Here is a 24,096-nt window from a genome sequence, read left to right on the forward strand (position 1 = left end):
AATGCCATGTTCACATGAGACAACCTGTTCATCTGTCACAAACTTCCTCACTTGAGCAGTTCTGATTTTCTAAACCACTCTGACAGGGTAGTTTTATGCAGGAAGGCTCTTCACCTCAAGGGAATTTTTTTTTCTGCATCACTGTAACCCTATCCTGGATCTGGCATTATCTACCCTAATTTTGTTTACCCGGCAGGAAAACAGAAAGGTGACATGAGGATGATGTGTGCTTTGGGTAATTTGAAATGTATCTGTGCTCACATGAGATTTGGATCAAACTTGTACTGATCCAGCAGAGAATAGATGCAGTACTTTTAATAATGGAAAGATGGTCTCAATTCTGCCCGCTCATATATTTGAACTGTCCTCTGGTGTACAAATAGGTAAACATGTTTCTGTTTTCACAGATGGGCTCTATTTTAGGCTCTATTTCGAAAGGCAACAATTAATGAGTTTGAGCTATGAGACTTTCAGCTGAAAGCCAATATACCAATCCCACAACTTTATAAAAAGTTCAGAATAAACTTCACTAGAAGTATTACAATCTGTTACAGGCAGGCTACATCCCAGGAGACATGCAGATGACATCTTGATAATCACTGTCATAAAACTATGCTAAAGACATTAATTCAACAGCCAATGAAAAAGAATTCACAGAAAATTCTTGAAACTTCTTGGCTGAATGAACAAAAATATGTGATCAAACATTGATTTTCTGGCAATAATCTTATCACCCACAGGGATCAAAAGAAAATTCTCACCAACCACAGACAAAAAAAAAATGCATTATGTTTTGAGAGTGTTTCATTTGGGATCAATATGTAAGGCAATATAACTGATGTGTACCTTTACTTATGGTTTGTCAAAGTTCATGGCTTAAGAGCTCTGAATCTGTGAGAAAACCCCAGTGTCCTAATTCTGGGGTCATGTTTTCATCAAAAGTTTGACTTTCTATTTTTTGATGTGTACTGGGAGGCAGTGTTCCAGAGAGCACTGCAGAAGGGCCACCACAGACAAACTCCTTCAGTACTGATATTGAACAACCACTCTAAACTGAGCTTTACAGCTAACACAGTGAGGCTTGCTCATACAAATCTCCTTCTCTTGTTGAGAAATGTCTGAATGTACTATTTAGCACAAATGGCTCTTTGGTTACATTTTTTTTCTGTGGGAGATTGTTTCACATACCTCCAATCTTGGCATTAAAGGCGATTCCTACTGTGCAGTGTGAGTTGTTTGCCGTGGCTGCCACTTCTCCAGCACAACGAGTTCCATGCCTGCAGTCAGACAAACATTTTTCCAAGTAAGCACAAACCACTGGGATTAAAGGCTTTGATTTTGCTTATCCTCAGGTGCTAAATGAACAACTACCCATCACGTATTGCACTATTTAACCCCTCACAGTAATTTATACCCATGTTACAATATTCCTCTGAACATGTTTTAATATTATCACCATCACTTTAAACTCGTCATGCCTACTGGAAACACAGTTTGTAATAAAGACATACAGCAATGATAAGTAATTCACAGCAACAGTAAGGAGCCTTAGATATTTGTTCTCAATTTTGAACAAAATCTTAAATTTAAACAAAATGTTTGTCCAGAATTCTCTAACAACCACTCCTATTGTTGGTATGCGTATGCTCATCCAACCTCTACCACGCACAATATGCCATGAGGAAGATGAGGTTGCACCAACTGCTGTTTAGAGGTGAGGCTAAGACTGTAATGCCAGGTATGCTCAAAGCTAAGGCACATCTTGGTCCTGCCTTGGGCCAACCCTGCAAGCCTACTTGCCTCTCTGGGAGCAGTAAAAATGTCAGAAGTACCCGTCACATCAGAGGTATGCTCTGTGCCTGGAAGCAGAGCTAAGCTGCAAGTGTTCAATGTCAAGAAGCTGCTGAAGGAAAACAAGAGATGCTCAGTGGCTGCTCACCACCTTCCCCACTGTGTAAAGCCACAGTGGGATGCTTTGCCTAGCCCTGCTCCATGCACTCCACAAGGTGACGGTGGCCATCCATATTGTACCCATGGTAGGAAAGCTGTCCTTATGATTTGCAGGTCTTGCCTTTAACATGGATTTCACAGGGTGTTTTCTACTAATAAGTCATGCCCTAATTCTTGAGCAGTTAAGCAGCTCCGCTGCAGAAATGTGACACAAGCAAGATGCAGCAGGCAGGGAACTTCAGAGAGGTGTTATGAAGAGGAGATATAGAGTTCCAGCCCACACAGCAAAAGAGTTGGGAACTTGATAGGACATAGACAGAAAGATAATATAAGGGTCGAGTAGCCAAAAAGAAAGAAGTTTAAGTCAAAGGGAGAAATAAAAACTACAGAGCAAGCACTTCAGAGGAGGCTGAGATCAGTTTTGTACACAGACACTCTTCTCCTGGTGGTTGTTGACAGACTTGCTTGCACACACATTTGGAGAACACACGTGCTTTTTAATTAAAGTTGATGCTCATATTACTGACAAGAATCACTGCTGCTGTCCTTTGGTACAGCTTGTTTGCGTAGAATTATTCCTTATTTCTTTATTATTAATTTTTTGCCCTTATCCTTTTAAGACACTTAGATGGGAGACACTAAGATGACTTATTTGGAATGGATTAATGTAAAGCAAGAACAACAAATAGGACTAGGAAAAAAGAGATGAAACAAAAGAATAAGCAATATAAATGATCAATGCTAAACTGCTAAAATGTCAAAGACTATAATTCAGTTTATTTGACAAGTAATATATACATAACCTATGAGAAAAGTGCAATTTATTCATGAAATCAAACTGAAAATTTGGAAACTGATTAATTCTAAAGGTGGCTCAAGATTTCACAATAATATTATCACAACTAATTTCCTATTGATCTGTCACAATTCAGTATTTGGTTACCAAACTTGACCAGAGAATTTTTCAAGACTAAATTTGAAGTTTATTTGTCATATGAAGACTAATTTTAAAGCCTAATTCGGCTTAATTTGAAAAAAAAAACAGTTTCCTTTAATCGGCAAATAAATGTCTTACCCATTTATAGAATTAATTTGAAAAGCCTGAAGTAAATAATTCAAAAATCACAGAGGAAAACAAGTTTTGAGAAGATCCCTCTTTATTTTAAAGTATTTGCAAATAGTCTTCTAGCTCTAGTTTGAAGTAATGCCTTTTAAGTAGTGTTTGAAGTAATGCCTTTTAAGAATGTCTTAATATTTAAATGAAAAGATCTGTCTTAAGAAGTTTTACAAGACGTTATATCCCTTCTTTTTATTATGGTTTTGTTAGGTGTCACATGCAAGTTTTGAGGTGTTATCACTCAAACATCAAAGCACATGCAATTATACTTTAGAAATGTAGAAATACCTGCAGACATCAGCTTAGTGCATATAATTCATTAATAAATCATTACCTGCCTGGTAAAAGGCATGTGGCTAAACTGTAACCTCCCAGAAAGAGACTGACTGCATTGCCAAAAAATCCCTCATAGGTACCAAGTTTGGGAAGGATGGGAGGAATGTCTTTTGGTAGAGAAAGTGAAGGGATAAAAGCCACACATGGAGAAGAATGGAACAAATAGCTGGAATTTCTCCTTGGCTCCAGATGGAATATATGGATACCTGCTACTTTGGAAGCAACATCCAACAGACCCTGTCAAAAAGATTACATTTCCACTGTATCATCAAACAAGCTGGTTACCCCATGGCCAAGTAATGTGCGCAACATCAGTTCTGCTCTCTTTCTCTACTGAAAGACCTTTCTCCCATCACATCTTCCCAAACTTGGTACCTATGAGGGATTTCTTGGCAATGCAGTCTCTGTCTGGGAAGCTGCAGTTTAGCCATATGCCATATACCTTTCACCAGGCAGGGAATGATTTATTAATAAATTATATGCACTAAGCTGATGTCTGCAGGTATTTCTACATTTCTAGAGTACAGTTGTATGTGCTTTGATGTGCCGTCTTGGGATGCCCTTTTTCTCAGAGAGGGAAACTTCCTACGCATAAAGACAATACATTAGGAGTAAGAAATAAAAATCCAACTTAGTCATTATTATAAATTGGAGCAGAATCCCAGGGATGTAACCTGTAACATGAACTAAACTATGTGGTTGGTGGAGATTGAAAATTATAGGAATAAAGGAATTTTAAATGTTATAACAACTTCAATCCTATCGAAAGAGAAAGAATGGAAATTTGGGTATCTATTGGTATTTGTAGGAAAATTCCTGAGCTGGAATTTATTTTTGCAAAACTTTTCTTCACTTAAACATTCAAATGTTTTTAAAGTTGTCTCCTAAACTGCAATATAATCCTCAACAGGAAGTGTGGTATCTCGAGGGTTACAATGTAATAAAGGCTGGAGAAAAAACATGTTTTAACAGCAATCATCAGAAATGCACTTTATTGCATCCCAGACTAATGTCTAATATAGCACTGAAAAAATATTATTTTAGAGCTGTTCATCTATAAATGTTCTCTAATAATCTGGAGGGTGGAAAACACTTTCCAAATTGACACAAGATTGAGATTATTTTCTAGGTACATCTGAGTAAGGACATAAAAAGGAAGTGTCACACATTAAAAGCATAGGCAAGCAAAATATAAATATTTTGCCTTTAGAACATGATCTGCTACAGCTGAAAAACAGCAATAATAAAACTACTTCCCAAAGGAGAGATATTTGGACATTAACAGTGGAGAAAGATGACAGAGTAAATATGAAAAACAAGTTACACAAATCTTCAATGTGAGATATCAAGAAAAATGCCAAAGACCTGGGTGTCATCACAGGCAGGATACTGTTTCTCAGCACCACGGTGTTGTAATGTGGTTGCAGCACAGGACTGGAAGATCTCCAGTCAATGTCCCCAGGGCTAATGACTTTTTGCATGATTATGGGAAGTTGCTTTTAGAACAACTTGAAAATATCTCATCTATTTCTCACAAAATCAAAGATGAGAGCATTAAAACAAACACATGGAACACTTCACATGTCAGACACACAAATTTTGAACTTAACAGCATGGGTAGCAGCAATGCTGACTTGCCACTCTCTCAGCATTTGTTCACTATTAGCAGTTAATTTGTCACAAGTGTGAAGTTCTGATGCAAGCCTAGGAAAGGAATATGCCTCTACACTTTCATTAGCCTTTTATAGTGTTATTTTTGTGAGTGGGAAAATTAACTGAACATATAAAACAAATATGACTTTTTTCTTTATTTTCAAAACAAACAATGAATAGATGGTCTGATGGAGCTAATGAAGTAAGATGTAGAATAAAAAATATCAAACAGAATCAGTAAATAATTTATATTTAGCCAAGTATAGAGTCTAATGTATGAAAAATTAAAAAAAAATTACTGAAGTCTTAATATACTTTAATCCAAGACAAAATTTTTATCCAGCCACTTTTCAGGAAGGAAAAAACACTGGTGAGAAGAAATACAACAGTTCATTCACCAGGACAGCAAAACTTTCAGCTGAGCTTTTTTTCTCATACTGAATTTCATACTAACTGTACAGTAACCTTCTCAAGGTGGGCAATCCAACTCTTGCTCTTAAGTCACTAAAGCAAATCACAAGTAAAACTTGCACAGATCAGCTCCTGTGCTCTGGAATTAAACCTGTTCAACAGTAACATCAAGGCTAGTATTACCTTGGAAGAGTATATGACTACCTAGATGTACCTAACAAAAAGCACTACTTTGTCTCCTTTTGAAACTGAAGCATATGAGGCTTCTTAGACTTCAAGATTCCCCTGCCACATAAGCAAAAAGTTCTTTTTATAACCAAATGACAATTCTTTTTATAACCTCTCAACCAGGTTAGTTGAGAGGCTGTAGAAAGGGTGAAAAATCCTAGAACAAGGATGTTACAAGCAATTCTGGCAGTCACTTTTTGTACAGCTTAAAGAATAGAGAAGAAAAGGAGGCTCAGGGGAGACCTTATCACTCTCTACAACTCCCTGAAAGGAGGATGTAGCAGATCGGGTTGGTTTCTTCTCCCAGGCAACAGCAAGAAGACACAGTCTTAAGATGCACCAGGAAGGGTTTAGGCTGGACTTTAGGAAAAATTTCTTCACAGAATGAGTGATGGGGCATTGGAATGGGCTGCCCAGGGAGGTGGTGGAGTCACTGCCCTTGGAGGTGTTTAAGAAAAGACCGGATGTGGCAGTCAGTGCCACCATGACAAGTTGGTGATGGATCATAGATTGGACTTGATGGTCTTTTAACCTAGTTAATCCTGTGATTCTGTAGCACAAACACTTGGTAAGAACTGAATATCTGTCAACACTTTTCTCATTCTTAATCTCTGAGATTAGATAGCTTTATCACTTTGCTCATGACATGCAAAAAAAAGGACAAAAAAAAAGCCCAAGTTCAAATCTTGGCTAGCAAAATGGTATGGGGAACAACTACGTTATGCATCTTAATGAGGGAAAAAGGACAAAATCAGGAATGTGTTTTTATACAAGGAAAATAATGGAAGTACTTTTTAAAAATAGTTAATTTAGCTAATTCCTTATACTTGGGATTACTGCTTCAACACAAAATTTAAATTCTCTGTTCCTAATTCTCTGAGTCTACAACAGTCTCAGTGGCTAGAACATAATCCTAGAATTGAAGATGTTACAGTATCCTAATAACATTACTTGCTTAACTTTGAATAACAGCAGGGTGACACTCTACTCTTGCCCAATGAAAGTATCCTTGAAACTTCCCAAGGCATCTGCTAAAAATAACAAACAGAATAAACCACTTTCCCAGTACATCTCCTCCTTCTTTGGGGTACCAGCCCTCTCTCACATATTAATACTGCCAGAAGATGACAGCAGTAAAGTAACCTATATTGGGTCATTCAGGACTTCAGGTATCTCTGGCTGAAATCCACAGTATCTCCACAAAAAAGAAATATCTTGCTTCTCTGGGGAGAAGAAGGCATAAAGGTGGGTATATGGCTGCCCCTCTAAGAGTTTTTTTGAAAGACTTGACAAAAACTCTCATGTAAGTAAAGAAAGATATAAAAGTAAGTGTATTAAATTAGAAAAAATCTTTGCAGACAGCTTCCTATACTATTTTAACAATATTTTACTTCACTATAATTTACCCTTGTTCATCTCAAAAATGAAATACGAAAAATGAAAATGAAATATGAAAAATGAATATACCTGACATATGTATATTCAGGATGAGATTTGAAAAATGATGCCTCACAGTAATTCTTCACAAAAAAATATGGATAATGAGCATAGTTTCAGGTTTTGTCTTTTGAGTCTAAAATTAATCCTAATTCAGGAACAAGGCCTCAGATTGCAAACCAAGTTACTGACACTCCCAATGTTCATTTACACAAATCAGAAACTCTTAGTATGCTTTATGAATGGTTCCTATTAATTTAATCTTCTGGTTTATATCTTCTTTCACTAATGTACTGTTATCAGTGTTTCTGAATATGGCTATCCAAAGTCAATGATCTATTAAAATTTTCAATAGTCTTTGAAAGCTTTAGAGTATGAACTGGAACACGACAGAATTATTATTTTGGCTATGCCATGTATTTGCTATTCCAAGGAAAGTCCACCTAAGATATCCTTAGAAAACAAAGTCTTGGACACAATGAATAAAGCCTGTTAGAAAGTTGCTACTGAAAATTCCAAAGTTACCACCTACAGTGAACACTCTTATACTTGGAAAAGGTTAATATATACTGGCTGCACTATGATATCTGTGCAGTAAGAAAGCTTTGGTTGAGATGGATACAGGTGAAGCAGTTTGTCATCTGTTTTTAGAAAAAGTGATTAACTATACCACACAAATTTGATTTTGCACTTGCATTAATTTCATCACTTTTACTATAATATCTAAAGTATTTAAAAAGTAATACTTTTTGGATGTAAGAAGAGACTTCCATTCTCATTCTACTGAAGAGATACCAAAAGCTTGAACTGCAAATCTGAGACTAAAGGAAACACCTCTATTAGAATAGCCACATCTTAATAAAAACTTTCAGAACAAATATTTAAGTTCTACACAATTTTCTTTGTTCTGTAAGCAAATCACCATATAACTTCTGTAAACAAAGCCAGGAGTAAAACTTTGGACTGCAGTTTCTTAGCAACCCTATGCAAACTAGATAGCAACATTTAAGCAAGTGAGAGGCAGGAATATTTCAATGAGAAGCAAGAATGTTTTCTTCCACATTATTCTTGCCTATGGTAGATGTTTGCTTTGTGAATTAGAAGACTTGATACTGCAACCTAATTGAGCATGAAGAAACGAAGTGATGAGATTTACTTGGTTTAAGATTTTCATCTATTTGTTCCTATAGCTGCCAAGTTGATTTCTAAGGTTTCAGGGTCCTTGGCCTGCTTTGGAGATAGATAGTTTCCTATGTATTTGAAGTGTCTTATATATCAGTAGACACCACAACTTCCTCTGACAAATTTCCTCTGCTGCTGTTACATGTAATACCTGAAATTATATGAGTCAAAGGATTCAAAGGAGTAAAGTTGGTTTTCTACTTTTCTTTTTTTTTTTTCTTCCACTTCCATTGCCCTGACAGTTATATGATGCTTTACAAAGACAAATGGACCAGCACAGCAACTGTGGGATCAGCAACTCTGCAACAGCTCCATGTTTGAATATTTCCCTGGACTGTAGGACCCTTATACCAGAATGTGTCTACTACATATGCAAAATGTAGCTTATACTACCAAAGATCCCTTGGTCAACTTAACACTGAAACTGCGCTTGCAGGAATAATGCTTGAGATATCTGTTGCCATAAAGAAGCCTTCCAAAGCTATTAGTTGCTAAACTCCTGAGGGCTAGTACATTTTTAAAAGGCTGAGATATTGACCCTGGCAGACAGCTGGGTCGCACCCAGTCACTTGTTTCCTCCTTCCTATTGGGATTGGTGGGAGAATTGAAAGAGCAGATGAGAGAAAAACTTATCATTTTAGATAAAAATAGTTCAATAAATAAAGGCAAAGAAAAGAAGTAAAACACAATTAAGTGAGCCATAGGCAATTACTCAGCATGTCCCACAAGCAGACTGTCTCCCATCAACACTTTGGCAATAACCTCCCCAGCTTTAGTTCGGAGCACACTATTACATGCCACAGGTTATCTCTGACCAGCTGGAATCTGTTGTCCCAGCTGTGCCACTTTTGAGCCTCTTGTCCCTGATCAGGCTCCTTGAACGAGATGGCAGTGTGACTAACTGAGAACACCTTAGTGCTCTGCAAGCTCAGCTCAGCAGTAGCTAAAATATGCATTATCAACACTGTTCTGGTCACAAATACAAAACATAGAACCATGACGTAAACCAATGTCTATGTTCTTTCACAGAATCACAGAACAATTTAAGTTGGAAAAGACTTTCAGGACAAGTGAAGTCAACCTTTGACTGATCACCACTATGTAAACTAGATCATGGCATTCTGTGCCACGCCCAGCTTTTTCTTGAATGCCTCTGGGGAAACTGACTCCACCACCCCTCTAGGCAGTCTGTTCCAAAGTTTAACAACCCCTTCAGTGCAGAAATTCTTTCTGATGTCCACCATGAAGTTCCCCTGGTGCAGTTTGGGACTATGTCCTCTCATCCTGTTGCTGGTTGCCTCAGAGAAGAAGCCCACCCCCACCTTACTATGACCTCCTTTCAGGCAGTAGTGGAGAGCAATAAGGCCTCCCCTGAGCCCCCTTTTCTCCAGGCTAAATACCCCCACCCTCAGCAGCTCCTCGCGGGACTTAGCCTCTAGCCCCCCCCATCAGCTCTGCTGCCCTTTTATGGACACATTCCAGCACCTCATTGTCTTTCTTCATGTGAGGGGCCCAGATTGGAAATAGAACTCCAGAAGCAGCATCACCAGGGTCAAGCACAGGAGGACAATCACTTCCCTGGTCCTGCTGGCCACTATTCTTGACACAGGCCAGGATGCCCTTGGCCTTCTTGGCCACCTGGCCACACTCTGGCTCATGTTTAGCTGGCTGTCAACCAGCACCCCCAGTCCTTTTGCCTGGGCCACTTTCCAGCCACTCTGTCCCCAGCCTGTGATGGTGCATGGGGGTGCTGTCACCGAAGGGCAGGACTTGGCACTTGGCCTGGTTGAACCTCACAGCTGGCCTCACTTTATCAATACATCTTGTCCATAATCCTCTGCAGAGCCTGCCTGCCCTTCAGCAGATGAACATGCTCCCAACCTGGCACCACCCACAAATGTACCACTTTACAATCCATTACCTCTCCCAAATCATCATATACAATATTGAACAGGCTATGATATGAAGATATTGAACAGGATTGAGCCTAACACAGAGCCCTGAGAGCACCACTAGTGACTAGATGTCAACTGGATGCAGCATCATTCACCACCACATTCTGGGCCTGGACAGCCAGTCAGGTTTTCAACTCAGTGAAGAGGGCACCTGCCCAAGCTGTGAGCTATCAGCTTTTACAGAAGAATAACATGGGAGACAGTATTAAAGGTTTTGTTGCAGTCCAGGCAGACAACATCCACAGCCTTTCCATCATCCCTTCAGCAATTCAGTCGGTCATAAAAGGAGATCAGGTTAGTCAAGCAGGACTCATCTCACTCATCTTTCCTAAACCTCTGCTGCCTAGGCCTGATCCTTTGGTTGTCCTCTATGTTCTGTGTGATTACACTCAAGATGATCTGTTTATGATCTGTGCTGGGTACCAAGGTCAGGCTGAAAGGCCTGTGGTTCCTCGGAACTTCCGTACGGCCCTTCTTGGGGATGGGTGTCACAGTGGCCAACTTCCACTCTATGATTTTCCTGGTAAGCCAGGACTGATGACAAATAATGGAGAGCAGCTTAGAGAGCTCTTTCAACAGCTTCCTCAGTATGTTTGGATGAATCCCACTCTGTCCCATAGACTTGTGAGTCTCCAAGTGGCACAGTCAGTCTCTCATGAATTTGTTCCAGATTGAAGTAGGTCTACTCTGCTTTTTGTCCCTGTCCACCAGTTTAGAGGGTTGGTTGTCTTTACTGTTAAAGACTGAGGCAAAGAAAGCATTAAGTTACCTCAACCTCTTCCTCATCGTTGGTGATATTTCCTGCCAGGTCCAATAATGAATGGAGATTTTCCTTGGCCTTCTTTCTGTTGTTAATGTATTTATTACAACATTTTCTATTATCTTTTACAGCAGCAGCTAGATTGACCTCTAGTTGAGATTGCACCTTTCTAGTTTTCATTCTTCATGACCTAACATCACTATATTCTTCCTGAGTTGTCTGCCCCTTCTTCCAAGGGCCATAAAATCAAAATTTTTAATCTGAGTTCCTGCAAAAGTTCCCTGTAACACCAATTTTCTTCCCTGATGGCTCACCTAATAGGGTGGTCTGCTCCTCTGTCTTTAAGATTTCCGTCTTAAACTGTGTCCAGTCTTTCTGGATCCTTTTATTATGAAGAACTGATCACCTTAAATTCATGGCCATGAGCCTGCTCTGTTACATTCTGTACTTAGATATCTTATGAACATTCTAATACAATCTGTTTTAGATATCTTCCATTCTGTATGTCTGTTTCACAAGATTTGTATGATAGTATATTATCAGTCACTGATAATATATTCTGATTCATGTTTTTCATCCACACTGACACCAATCTGTATCATCTTAGGGTATCTCAGGTGCTTGAGCAACCTCATTTTACTTAAAATCTCCACACTTCTGTGTAATGGAAGTCCCAATGACACAGAAAAAAATACTTAAAAAATATTTTTCATCAGTTCTACTGAAATCAGACCTAAGCAGAAATGAAAAATATCTTATGAATGCAAGAATGCAAATCTGGAGTTTCATGCTTAGATGTCCTTGGCAGGAAAAGAAGTCCTGGAAGCCTCTGGTGATCCCACGAACAGTTCAGGGGAACCGTCTTAGGAAAAATTTTCTTTCATGCAAGGAAGTTACTGACACATGCAAGGACACCAAAGTCACAACAAAAAAAGGAGGAACAATACAGTGATGTGCACACAGGTCATGGATGGATCTTCTTCTAGTCTGCATAATCCATTTTTCATAGTGGATGACTGCTGTGAAAAAATTTTAAAGAAATTAAGATTATGTACCTCTGGATCTGCAACATACTCCAACTCAGAGACATACTTCCTACCCATCTTAAATTCTGAGTGCAATTTTAACTGCGCTGTGCAAGATATGTACTGTGCTTAATCCTAAATTTCAATTGATGCTGTTCTGCATTAAACGGACCTTCTATTTCTCCTTAAAGATGCATTTCAAAGATGAATGGGGAAAATGCTGAAATAAATGCAAGTCCTACTTTTATCTGTGCTGATAATTGCTTTTTAATGAAACTTATGTAATCAATTCAGCAGGACTAAAGTTTCCTTTTACTTGGAAAAAGGGTTTCAGCATTGGAAGTCTAATTCTCACACTCACTTCAGTGCAGAACAGGTTAGCAGCTGTTCATCTGATGTTCATGGAGTCTTAAGAAGAGAAGTGCAGGAGATACGTTTGGGCTGAGAGGAGAAGTAAAATATACCTTCTCACTACACTGTCTTTGCCATTCCTTGACAAACCTAGCCAACAGCCTCACCATCACACATTTTGGCTAAGTAAGCAAGCCATAGTCTCCTCAGTTTTCTAACACCAGATATTTGATGGTTGCTTTGAATCTGTATAGCAGTACAAGTAATTTTAAAACCAGGTTATACTCATCAGTGCAATCTACATCTGTGATATGCATTCCTTTACTTCTATTTCTGAATTTCTCTATATTGATTATTTTCCTTCAGGAAAAGGAAAAAAGACAATTCGTCTTCAAGAGAGAAATCTGACCTGGATAAAATGTCTGAGCTAATAATCTGACCATATCTTTAAGAAAAATTACAGAATCACAGAAATATAAATCAAGGCTATAAAAATAAACCTGCCAGCAGCAATAACCTTATAAATGCACATATTTAAATTTGTAAAGAAAAGCAGCATCTGAAAATTTCTTATAAAAAACCCCTAGTAATGCCATTAAGACATTCATTTCTATCATAACTTTGCCAAAGTTTAACCATTAATAATATATTTATAAAATGCTTCCATTTAAAAGCTTTTGATACTAGATTCAGAATTGCTTTATCAAACCTATAATTAGAGGTCAGCCTTGATGCCACAAACATTAGAAGGGTAATCAATGCTATACTACTGCCAGCTGAAAAATCTCAATGAACCACATTTTGCACTACCTTTGACTGTGCTGACTAACTGTGAAATCATCTGACAAAATCAATGACCATGGATCAACATGGATCCACTCTTTAACCTTCTCCCATACCTATATTGTCTGAAAAGTGGAAAGCACAGAAAAAATGTATTTGTGCTCTCAAATTCTATTCAGATGTATGCATATACATGCATGCAACTTGAAAGTGGTTTGTCATTTTACCACATCAACACTAGCCTACTGTAGCTGCAAATTCTCCCCTCAAAATACAGACACATACTTAAAAGAAATAACTACTCTGGGAAAAAGAGCATCTGAAAAAAACCTTTCACATCTAACTCTTGATAGAAAAGAATTCGGAAAAGTTTGTATCCCTCCTATTGTTGACTTTGAATTGTAAAGGAATATCTGACTCATTGTGATCAGTAATTTACATAAAAGCGCTAGAAGCAGTTGCATAATGCTTCAGAACTTAATTTTCTTTGTGAGCTCATTGTCTGGTACTTCAGTAATTAGAAACAGAAAGAAGTCTTTCCTTAAGTGTTGAGATTAAATGTTTTGAGACCATGAGAGTCTTATACATCATAAAAAGGAAGAGCACTGTTCCTCAAACACCAGTTAAGCAGTAAACAATACTGCTCAGTGACTGATACCAGGGTATAGAAAAAAGACTATTTTTTCATATTTCAACTGAAATTTTAGTGGAATTTGTGTTTTCTTTATTCATCTGTTTCACTCCTCTCACTTTCAATGACTACTCAAAAATTTTCTTTCTATGGCTCTCAAAAATTATAAATTATACTACTTATGGTTGTCAGACAGGACTATGTAACACAGTGTGATAACATAGTGAGCAGATTAGAAGAGTTTAACAAAAGGACAATTTTTGGCAGTCTGATAAAACCTTCATGATAAGATTTTCCACTACTGAAGCTGGAACCTGGGTCAAAAAGCTACTTAACCAAGGCTTGTAGTCAAATGAATTTTTTGTGGCTTGTGAATATGAAATGCTGTCATCAAGGACTGATCATGAACACCAGTGATGAGGGGTACCTACCATGGGTAGGTGAATTGACTTAAGAGAGAGTGCCCCTCCTCTAGCCTGGCTAATTGTCCTCAGCTTCCAGCAAGTCTTTCAGAAAACTTTAAATGGACAAACATTTTCTTCTGAAATAGCAAAGCATGAGAACTTCAAGACATCAACTGTTACTTTGTCTGTTCTGTTTTATTGCACACCTCATCTTGTCCCATAGGTTAAACACCTGTTTTGCATTAAAAGAAAAACATTATCAAATGCAATATATAGTAACGATTTGTGCTCCATGTTTTTACAACAATTTCCTTTCAAGAAAATAAAGTTTTCTGCTTAAAGATTCTACCCACATGTTTTCAGTTCAACCCTGAGAGAGAAGAAATGAAGCATGCATGATGATTACCCCTGAGGTATAGCAATCTGAAGGATAAGCAAGTTGTATAACATCACCCAAAGACTCTAAGTAACAGTTAAAACAGAAAGTGAAGAAAAAATTGCTCCAAATGAACCTGTAAAATTATTATACTTCATCACAGTACAATTCTGCCAGCTGCAAATTTTATCTTCCTTATCTTTACAATTTTACCCTGGAACATTTAACTATGGCAAGCAAGCAACAACTACTGGCAAGATCTATTGTGTCATGCAGTAAGATATTCTCCATGCACCATCATAGCACTTGGTTGGGTCATGACTTGGTTCTGGCCAGGAGAGGGTTAATTTTTGCAGCAGCCAGGAGGGATGAGGCCACCATTACCACCTTGAGCCATGAAGGGGAGAGGAGTGTTGTTCAAAGAGGTGCTGTTTGTGGGACTGCTGGTTCACAGAACTGCGAGGTCTGGTGCTGGTTTCCGCAGTGAGCAATCACACGTGGATTGCTCACCTATCTTGCACACTCTTATTGGCCTTCTGATATCTTTGCTGTTCCCAGTAAACTGTTGTTATCTCAGCCAATGATCTTCACCTCCTGTGTCTCCAATTCTCCTCTCCAGCCCCACTGTAAGGGAGCAGGAAGAAGTGAAAGGAGCGACACAAGGTCTTTAGTATTTATTGAGAACAGTAAACTGTGGAATACCATTTCTAAACCATGACAGGTCACTAGATTGTAACTTGGAGATTAGCTGACAAATCACTAACAATGTTCCTTGCAAAAAGTGGCATCTCAATCTGTAAGCTGAAACAGACTGAACTTCACTACTAACATCTGCTAAAATTGCAGCACAATAAGATGTGGCCATAACAGCAATGAGTTTAGAATCAGAATACAACCAAAACACAATAAATCAGGATTGCAGTCACTGACTGCAGCTTTTATACCAATGACCTCTGACTGCTTGGTTCAGATTCTGGTTTTCACAAATGAACATGTCACCAGTTAGAGAAAACAATCCAAAATCTGCAGTTTCCTAACAATCCTAACTGAAGTCCATGAAATTTGCAGTGACACTGAGATACACTAGACACCTGACATTTAGTCATTGGTACTGGAATCAACAATACCAGACTCAGTGTAAGCATTTAATTCTGTTTATCTGAAACACATATACACATTAAGTGAATTCTCTAGCCTAATTACCTCCCCCTTAAGGAGTATTTCTGTGCTATCAGAGACGCTTTTCTGGCATTAAACAGACTGCACTCAGCCAGTTGACAACACCACTTCATGCTTTTGGTTTTCAGCCTCTAGTGGCAGGAGAACATCATGTTGAAAAGTCAGGGTACAGAAGAATACCAAACACAAATGAGATTCCCTCTGAAAAAAAAGCCTTTACCTAAGAGCTGATACCTTACTCCAACTGAAAGCACAAGATACAGCAGTGCTTCTCCTTACAGTTTATCTTCCCTTCTGCTTTGTCTGCAGGACACAATACAGCAAATTTAAAATCAATAGCAACAGGTGTATACCAGCACTCAAACTACATAGAAAGATACTCCCAGTCGTTAGCATTCCTTTCTGTCACGCTGCTGCTGTGGAACCTTTTGAAATGATCTTTCAAGCAACCAGTGAGAGACTTGAGGCTCTCTGTGTTTGCTGTGCTCACTTCAGGTATCTGCACTGAAGAATGTCACAGTAGGCAATAAAGCTTTTCAATTTTCTTCTATTGACTATCCAGGCAGAAACAGAAGATGATCTGCCTGTCAAGTATCTTGTATCCAATATGATTAAATGACTCTGGAGGTACTACAGGCCTTCACCCTAAGCAGAGAGTATAAACCAGCAGTCTGTCACTCTGTGAGGAAAATTAAGATTTTGGTGTCTTATTGGGCATTTATGTTAATGTGACTGGCAAATGGAAGTAATAATGAATCATAATGGATGCCATGGCAAAACAATGCCAGTGTGTTGGATCAAACAGGACACTCACCAACTCATCAATTTTTTGTTTGTGAGAAATGCTGTGAAGTTCCCCATATTGCAAAGTTTAGACATAAGAGATTCTGTTTCTAATAACTTTTGAATGACAAGAATTGTTGTCTCTCAAAAATCTTACACTCATTAAAAAGCAATTTAGGAGGTTATTGAAATAAATTATTTATGTAGTGGGATGCATCATTGAAAAATGTTGAAGAGGCATCCAAAGTGTGACTCAGTATCTCCAAAACAGAAATAACAGCTCACTTTTACTTTTTCTTATGTAAGTTTAATAAGAACTGCATTAAAGTCAACTGATATTATTTAAAGGAGTTTCTTTAGAAGTCCCTCTGTTTTATAAAAGTACCCATCACCATAGTAAAACCTAAGCTTTGAAATAGGATCCCTAAGAAACTTCTTATGAAACAGAAGAAGTAATTTTTGTTTGATCAAAATCAAAAAATACTATGAACATTTCTGTTTTATTCCTGAGGCTCTACAATAAGAACAGTACCATTTCAGTGATCCCATTTGCATTCTGTTATGGACCTGAGACTGATAATGCCTAGTTTTATAAACATAGATGATAACAAATAGCAGTGGAATAACAGAAAAAAGAATAAAGCAGTAAACCAAAACAAGATGCCTTGCATAGCACAAATTACTTCATCCACAGCTGACTGCCTCTGAGCAAAAGGAAACTCTAGTGTAAGTCTGTACCATTTAGAAGCTTTGTGATTTGCTGGCAATTTGTAGAAACCAAAGGAAACTTTTGGCAGTATGCCTACATACCATAGTAGTTAAAGAAACTATCATCCCACCCATTTTGACTACAAGCCTTGAAATACTAGTCTAATGTTTCTTCCTACCCTCCTGTTCTCCTTAGCTAGTAGAAGATTTAACATAGAACTTCCAAAATGTAATTTTAGAAAGTGCCACTCTGGTACTCACACTAAAGTAATCTACAGTTAACTTTTTCTTGCCCCTTTTCACTCACCAATAAGTCTCAGCAACAGAAAGTCGTCACTCTAATTAAAAGTGAAAAGCTAGCACACAGATCCAATACTCTGATGTTTCACAGCTGCATGCAGAGCCGCCCAGACACCTGTTTATTTTTATAGCAATTCCTTTTGCTCTTTATCATTCCATCCCTTAAAGTTGGATTATAAAATGAGGCAGAATAAACTACATCATCATGAAAATGACAGCGCATTTGTACATCCCACCTTCATTGAAAACCACAAATCCCTATAAAGCAATTTTGTTTGTCCAGTTGCTACTGCAGGAAGCAGGAATCAACGAAACTGATCTACACATTATGAATTCTTTGTAGTGCATGGCTTTCAGAATGTACTCTGCTTGTGTTTAGCTTGACTTCTGACACAACTTGAGTATCTAGTGCCAAATGGCCATGTATGCTGGACAATCTGAATTCCTGCCCCAATTTCTGAAGGTATTTTAGATACAAAAAATATAGACAGGCTATTAGTAATGGTTTTCAGTAACCATGCAGTAGTTTAACTCTTTGTTTAGTCTAGGGACAACTAGGAAAAAAGGCAAGAGCAGCAAACACTGAAGGTAGTTAGCTGCTGATTACCACGCTTTGTGCGTCTGCCAACTGGAAACATTGAGCCTCTAAGTCCTTAGAAGAGCTTAGGCTGCCAAATAATCTTGCACTGAAAACATGCTTCATGTATCCTTGGTGTCCAAAAGCTGACTCTACACTGACACTGTACCTCCTGATAACACTGACAAAGCTCAGTACAGAACAGCTTCTGCTCTCCTATCACCCACATTTCACTGCAGAATCTTGGAAGCTGGGCAGTGAAAGTACCTAAAAGGGAGGCAGGGTATGAAAACTAAAACCCTCTAGGCTCTAGGACATAAAAGAAGCAGTCCAAATTTATATCCTGTATAAAACTTTAACTACTAATAAAACAGAAAGCAGACTCCCTTTTCTGGACATGCTTTGTAAGAAAGTAACTTCAGTTCTTCTCAGCCAAAGAAAAAGATTCAACTTCACAGGTAAAGGTATGTGGCTTCTTGCTGCACCCAGAAGTCCTTGAAAGTCCACTGAAATTTCAAAGTCTCTAAGTGTACCCTTGTTATACCCCAAGTGCAAGAAGAGGTACATCTTCTCCCAGATGAGGCAGGATGTATCCCTGAAGTGTGTGTAGGTATAGGTGTGTGCTGGTCAGCAGAAGAGAGGGATGTGCTGTGATGCAAACACAGCAGCTCAGCTGAAGAGTATTTGTAGAGGGCAAGTAACAAGGCCCTGTACTTCAGCCTGTCCTATTATGATCTAACAGCTTTTCCTGCCTTTATGAAGAAGGTTTTGACAAGGAGAGGATTCTCCCATCTAAGTGTGATCCAACGTTGCTCCAACTTGTTTCTGCAGTTTAATCATCGTTAAGTTTTGTAGCTGACTCCCAGCTTTCACCTGCTGCATTCTTCTGGACAAAATTTGTTTGCAGGAAAGAAACAACACAACCCCCAAAGCATTTTAGTTGTGTAAAGGACAAGGTTTCAACCTTTGTAGTTTCTTTTCTGTGGGCAGAAAGCATTAAATGCTTTTCACAATTAAAAAAAAAAAACCCAAAAAAACAAGAACCCAAACCTCAAGAAAACAAAATGTATAGTTAACATATTGACAACAAGCGTATTCTCCTTCCTTCAAAAGATGCAATTCCACAGAAAGGTGTTTCTTTCTGCCAAGTACCTAGCTAATAAAATGTTACCAACAAATAACTGCCCTCAAATATCCACTGAGCAGAAAGGTGGCCCACTTCCTGAGATGAAGTGTCCTCCCTGATTTTCTCCAAGCCTTAACTATGGCACATCTAAAGAGCAAGATGGAATGAGAAATATCAGAAAGCAGAACTCTGAAGGGGAAATATGTCATTCATTGAGATATCTCCAACTAGTCATCTGACACAGATATAACCTGCCAGAATTCCCACTTCTGTGTTTTTATCTAACTCCAAATGAAAAATCTCCATCACTTTATCTCCATCACATTGTTGCAGGGGGAAAAAAACCAACAATCTCCACTAATTTGCCTACTTCAATTAAAAAATTCTACAAAGTTCAAGAGACTCAGAAACTAGGACAGTTGTAACACATAATAACAGGCTAATAATTCAATGAAATTATATTTAAGAAAAGCAAGTCATCCCATACATTCTGCCTCCTAAAGGGATGGAAAATGGTTCGTTTCACACGCCCAGAACTCTCAGAACAATTTTTATGCGTTTTCAGATAGGTTCAAATGATTTCAAAGAGTCATATGTGTGCATGAAAAAGACAAAAACATGTATTTCACAAAGATTTTAATGCAGATCATTCTGTTTAATGAGGAATAAAGTTTTGTAGAGTTTCATAGACTAATTGGTACTTTCTGTCTGGTGGCTTAGATTGGAAATGTGAAGGGTGTCATAGTGCCTTACTTGTTCTCGTTGCTGGCATCATATCGAGGCATAGGGTCAAAATCATTTCCATTTACATCAAAACTGGCTTGCGAATCCTGTATCCAACAGAAGAAAAAAACCAGTTGCTAATTAATTAGCCATCTACTCCTGTGACCTATACATTCATTAGCAGGTTCCTACAAAAGAGTAAATAAGCTAACTTAATATTCCTGTGGTTTTATGGTGACTGTCTTTTAGGACAGCATTATATACAGGAATTATATATTTTATTTTAATTTTGGAAAACACATCAGGATAAAAAATGCTCTGAAAAAGTACATGTCCAGCACTAGGGAGGAAATAGAATATGGTGTTTCATTTAACGAGAAGACTACTTCTCTTCTACAAACCTTTAGGAAGTTAGGAGAGTTCATTCTCAAAACTGAGATTTTGCTGAATGTTTTAAGATTCAAAAATTTATCTTCATGACTATGACTGAAATTTCAGACATTGTTTCAAGAAATTAGAATAATATAATTTTCTTAAGAATATTGTTATAAAATTACATCTTGGAAAGCAACACAAACTGCTTCCCCATTTCCTTGAGAGTACAACTGTTTCAAATATCTGCAAGATATCTGTCTTTTTGTTCCATATTTGTCATGGGTCTTACAGCTAAAAAGAGTTCATAGAATGAACAGCTGCTGGTTTGTATGGCTCTCATTAATTGATGCAGTGACATGCAGTGTGCTGACATGGCAAGCAGCAATTCTTAAACTCTTGTTTCTTCAAAACCAGTTACACATTAACCTCAAATATTCCTATTTGCAGCCCCATCACCTATAATCTGAGATATAGAACATATTTATGATCAAACAAACAATGTGTATTGTTTGTGAATTTGGGGAATTCCAAGCTGGCACCAGGAAAGGGAGAGAGGAGCAGTAAGGATAGAAATTGTTGCTTTCAATTCAGTGGTAGGGCAGTACTGATACAATCTGGGTCATTCACTGAGGAGGTAAAATTTTATCTGCTTTATTTAAATAATATAAGATATTAAAATGAAAGATGTGTCATGTAGGATAGGATCAAACATACATTGACACATTAGGCAATTGCCCCCCAGTTGTTTTCACATCCTCCAAGCTGAGTTCCACATGTACCATAGGGAAGGATACATATGTAGATATGGCTAATTTAAAATAAGTGGCTTTAAACTGTGGACACCATTGTGGTTTTTAATGGGTCGTTAAAGATGTTTTTGTCACAATCTCTTAATGCTCTATCAAGAAGTAAAGTTGCTGGCAAGAAGCCTTTGTTTAGGGCTCTTTAACAAGATCTACATTTGTAATGGGAATTAGGGTATGTGCTTGCCTTGCACTGGTCATCTTCACCACTCCAGCTCAATCCAAATATATTTGCTTCTTTTATTACGCTGTGTAGAAGTACACCTTGCACACTCTATTTCAGACAAATAATAAGGTCCTCACAGTTAATGCCTACTTCCAAAAGATAGGACAAATCACTCCAGCAAAATGTGGACCTCATGCTCTGAACAGCTTCAAACTCTGACACCAACAGGAGCTAACTCACTAGTGAAGAAGATTCTCCTTATGTTATCAGCTTCCAAGACAGATTAAATCAGTCATCTAAACATGGTGAACCACAAGCAAACAGAAATCTTGTTAGGCAAAATGAGACACAGACACAGAAAACAATGGATGCAGCTCTATCACAAATTGTGAGGGGACCCAGTAGAGTTAAGAGAGTTATTAGAAAGAATATTCTTTCAGAATATTCTATACCTGTTCTTAACTGAGTGAATCATGAAAGGTCATATATTTTCCTTTCATATTGTTTCTAGCAGTATAATAAACAGCTTTAAAAATTAATGCATTGAAGGATTACTGTAAAATTACTGTCTTTGAGAAAAGCTTCTCTCTCACTGACTAATGTATTGGCCAAATATGGAATTCATCTGTGTGTGTTAACTGAAAAGCAGTGTATTCCATTTCTAAGTTCTGAAAGTGTGAAGATATTAAGTAAAAAAAATTGCAGAAGAGACAAAAAATATCCAGTAATTGGTTCCAGTTCTTCAGAAATTCAGGACTCAGCTACAAGAAGTATCCAGATATTAAATACATTCAGATGAAACACAGTCTTAACTAAAACAATGCATATTATCAAAACCTGTTTTCCTTCCACCCATTGGTGTTAACATTTGAGGAAACACTTGTATGATTCTTCCCCCTTCCCTCCTCTTTTCTCCATCTTTCTAGAAGCAGCAAATTATTTTTCAGTAATAACAAAGCAGGAAATCTGGGCTCCTGTGTACACTCACATAATTCTGCATCAAGTCTGGGTGGTTTCTTTCAATGCCGTCATCCAGGATGGTGACCACAACATTCTTTCCAGTGTAACCTCTCTTCCAAGCACCTACTATATTCATATCTGATTGGCAATGGTGGGTGTTGTCACTGCAGTGCTGGGGAAAGAAGAGGAGACAAAGATGTTGTATATTGGAGGTTACTGAGCAGTGAGGGATTGAGATACTATCCTACTGACATTAACATTGCTATTTAAAACCGCACATGAACATATTGAGTTGAATAGGAACTATACAACATCAACACCTTTATTTAGACAGAAAACAATTTTAAAAAATGCAAATTGTACAAAAACTGCTAGTCCCACTTATTTCTCTTTCTGATTACTCTTCATGCTAAGCAATACAAAAGGAGGCATTCAGCTGTACTGAATTTGAAATATTTGAATTTTTTTTTTCAAAAAACTAAACCATATGTGGATAAAAGTAGACAAATGCCTGTACTGAAATGCTAATGGAAAAAAAGAACCACCTTGCTTTTTAGAGCTTATACGCTGTGTACAATTTCCTGACAGAATGTTTGGAAACCAATCAAGATTCATTTCTATCTACAAAAGAAGGCTTTTGGCAGGTTTTGTGCAGTATCAGCAGGAGATGAGCCACAGTTAAGAACCTGTAATGAAAACACCACCCTGAAAAACTTGCATCTTAGGGGGTTGGATGAATTGTAGTTAGTGCTGATTGACAGCAGCCTGGGGTACAGCTTTCAGAGCAACCAAGGCCAGTATCATGGAGGAAGAAAGTTTAGCGTACATTAAAGCTAAAAGCCTCTTCCTAGACACAAATGCAACCAGTTCATGTGAAGAAATCTGGCTCGCCATGGCTATGAGACATGACCCTCAGTATTTATAATGCCCCATTAGCCACTCTAATCCATACGCAGAGCCCTCCCCTGTGAAATTAGTTCAATGAGCCTCTCTCATGAGTACTGCTTTCCTGCAGCTCTGCCAGGCTCAGACAGAGCAATAGGCAAAAACAGAAAAAAGAGGGGGTACAGGAAAGAATAAAAGTAAAGGGTGGGAGGAAGAAAAAAGAAATTAAAGAAGAAATTTGTATCATAATAAATGATGGCTGTAGAGCCATCAGTGGCTGTAGAGCATGTGCCACCTCATTCCCTGTGTCTCCACCTCATGTCCCCACTTCAGCCTCATGTTTAGTCACTCTGCTTCTTCTAAGGAGTAAATAGATTTGGAGGGGTGTACTCCACTTTGACTTAGTCTTCTCCAGTCAGCAAACTTTCTCAGTCTCCATTAGCAAACCTGTGTGCAAACTGATTCTATTAAATCATATTTTTCCTCCTCCTTCTTTTTCTCCACTTTACCACCCAAATCAGAGGATTTAAGAATGGTCATTTGTTATTACTAGAGCAAGGTTATATTATTATAGATAATATAAAGTCTCTCTCAGGGTTTTTCCATTATGCCCACAAATATCTGTCTCTCTCTGTCTATCCATCCACACACAAAGGACTTCAGGGACCAGTTCCAAGGAATGTGTAGCTTTTGTTCTCTGTATTGTTTGGAAATGCTCATACTGCTGGCTTTATGAAATTAATTACAGTGTAAACTTGCTGTCTGAGTGTAATAGTTGTACACACAAGGATTTCTAATGTACAAACAAGATGGTTAAACAAATTTAATGTTTCCAGGTACATCTGTCTTTTTCAAAATGTTACTAAATTAAGTATCAGAAAATACCTGCCAAAGTTTTTAATATCATCCCCC

At 38.0% G+C, this 24,096-nt stretch overlaps 1 protein-coding gene across 2 annotated transcripts in view; it reads right to left on the reverse strand.

Moving 5' to 3' along the window:
* Nucleotides 1-24,096, reverse strand: part of PCSK5 (proprotein convertase subtilisin/kexin type 5) — a 227,494-nt gene that overhangs the window by 134,270 nt on the left and 69,128 nt on the right. For both annotated transcript variants that reach the window (XM_066568788.1, XM_066568789.1), the window contains exons 4-6: nucleotides 22,328-22,471; nucleotides 20,026-20,102; nucleotides 1,189-1,277 (exon numbers count right to left, since the gene is read on the reverse strand). In XM_066568788.1, coding sequence (XP_066424885.1) covers nucleotides 1,189-1,277; nucleotides 20,026-20,102; nucleotides 22,328-22,471 — 310 coding nt within the window. The remainder of the gene's footprint in view (nucleotides 1-1,188; nucleotides 1,278-20,025; nucleotides 20,103-22,327; nucleotides 22,472-24,096) is intronic.

Source organism: Molothrus aeneus, chromosome Z, assembly GCF_037042795.1.
Source record: "Molothrus aeneus isolate 106 chromosome Z, BPBGC_Maene_1.0, whole genome shotgun sequence".
Classification (NCBI taxonomy): domain Eukaryota; kingdom Metazoa; phylum Chordata; class Aves; order Passeriformes; family Icteridae; genus Molothrus; species Molothrus aeneus.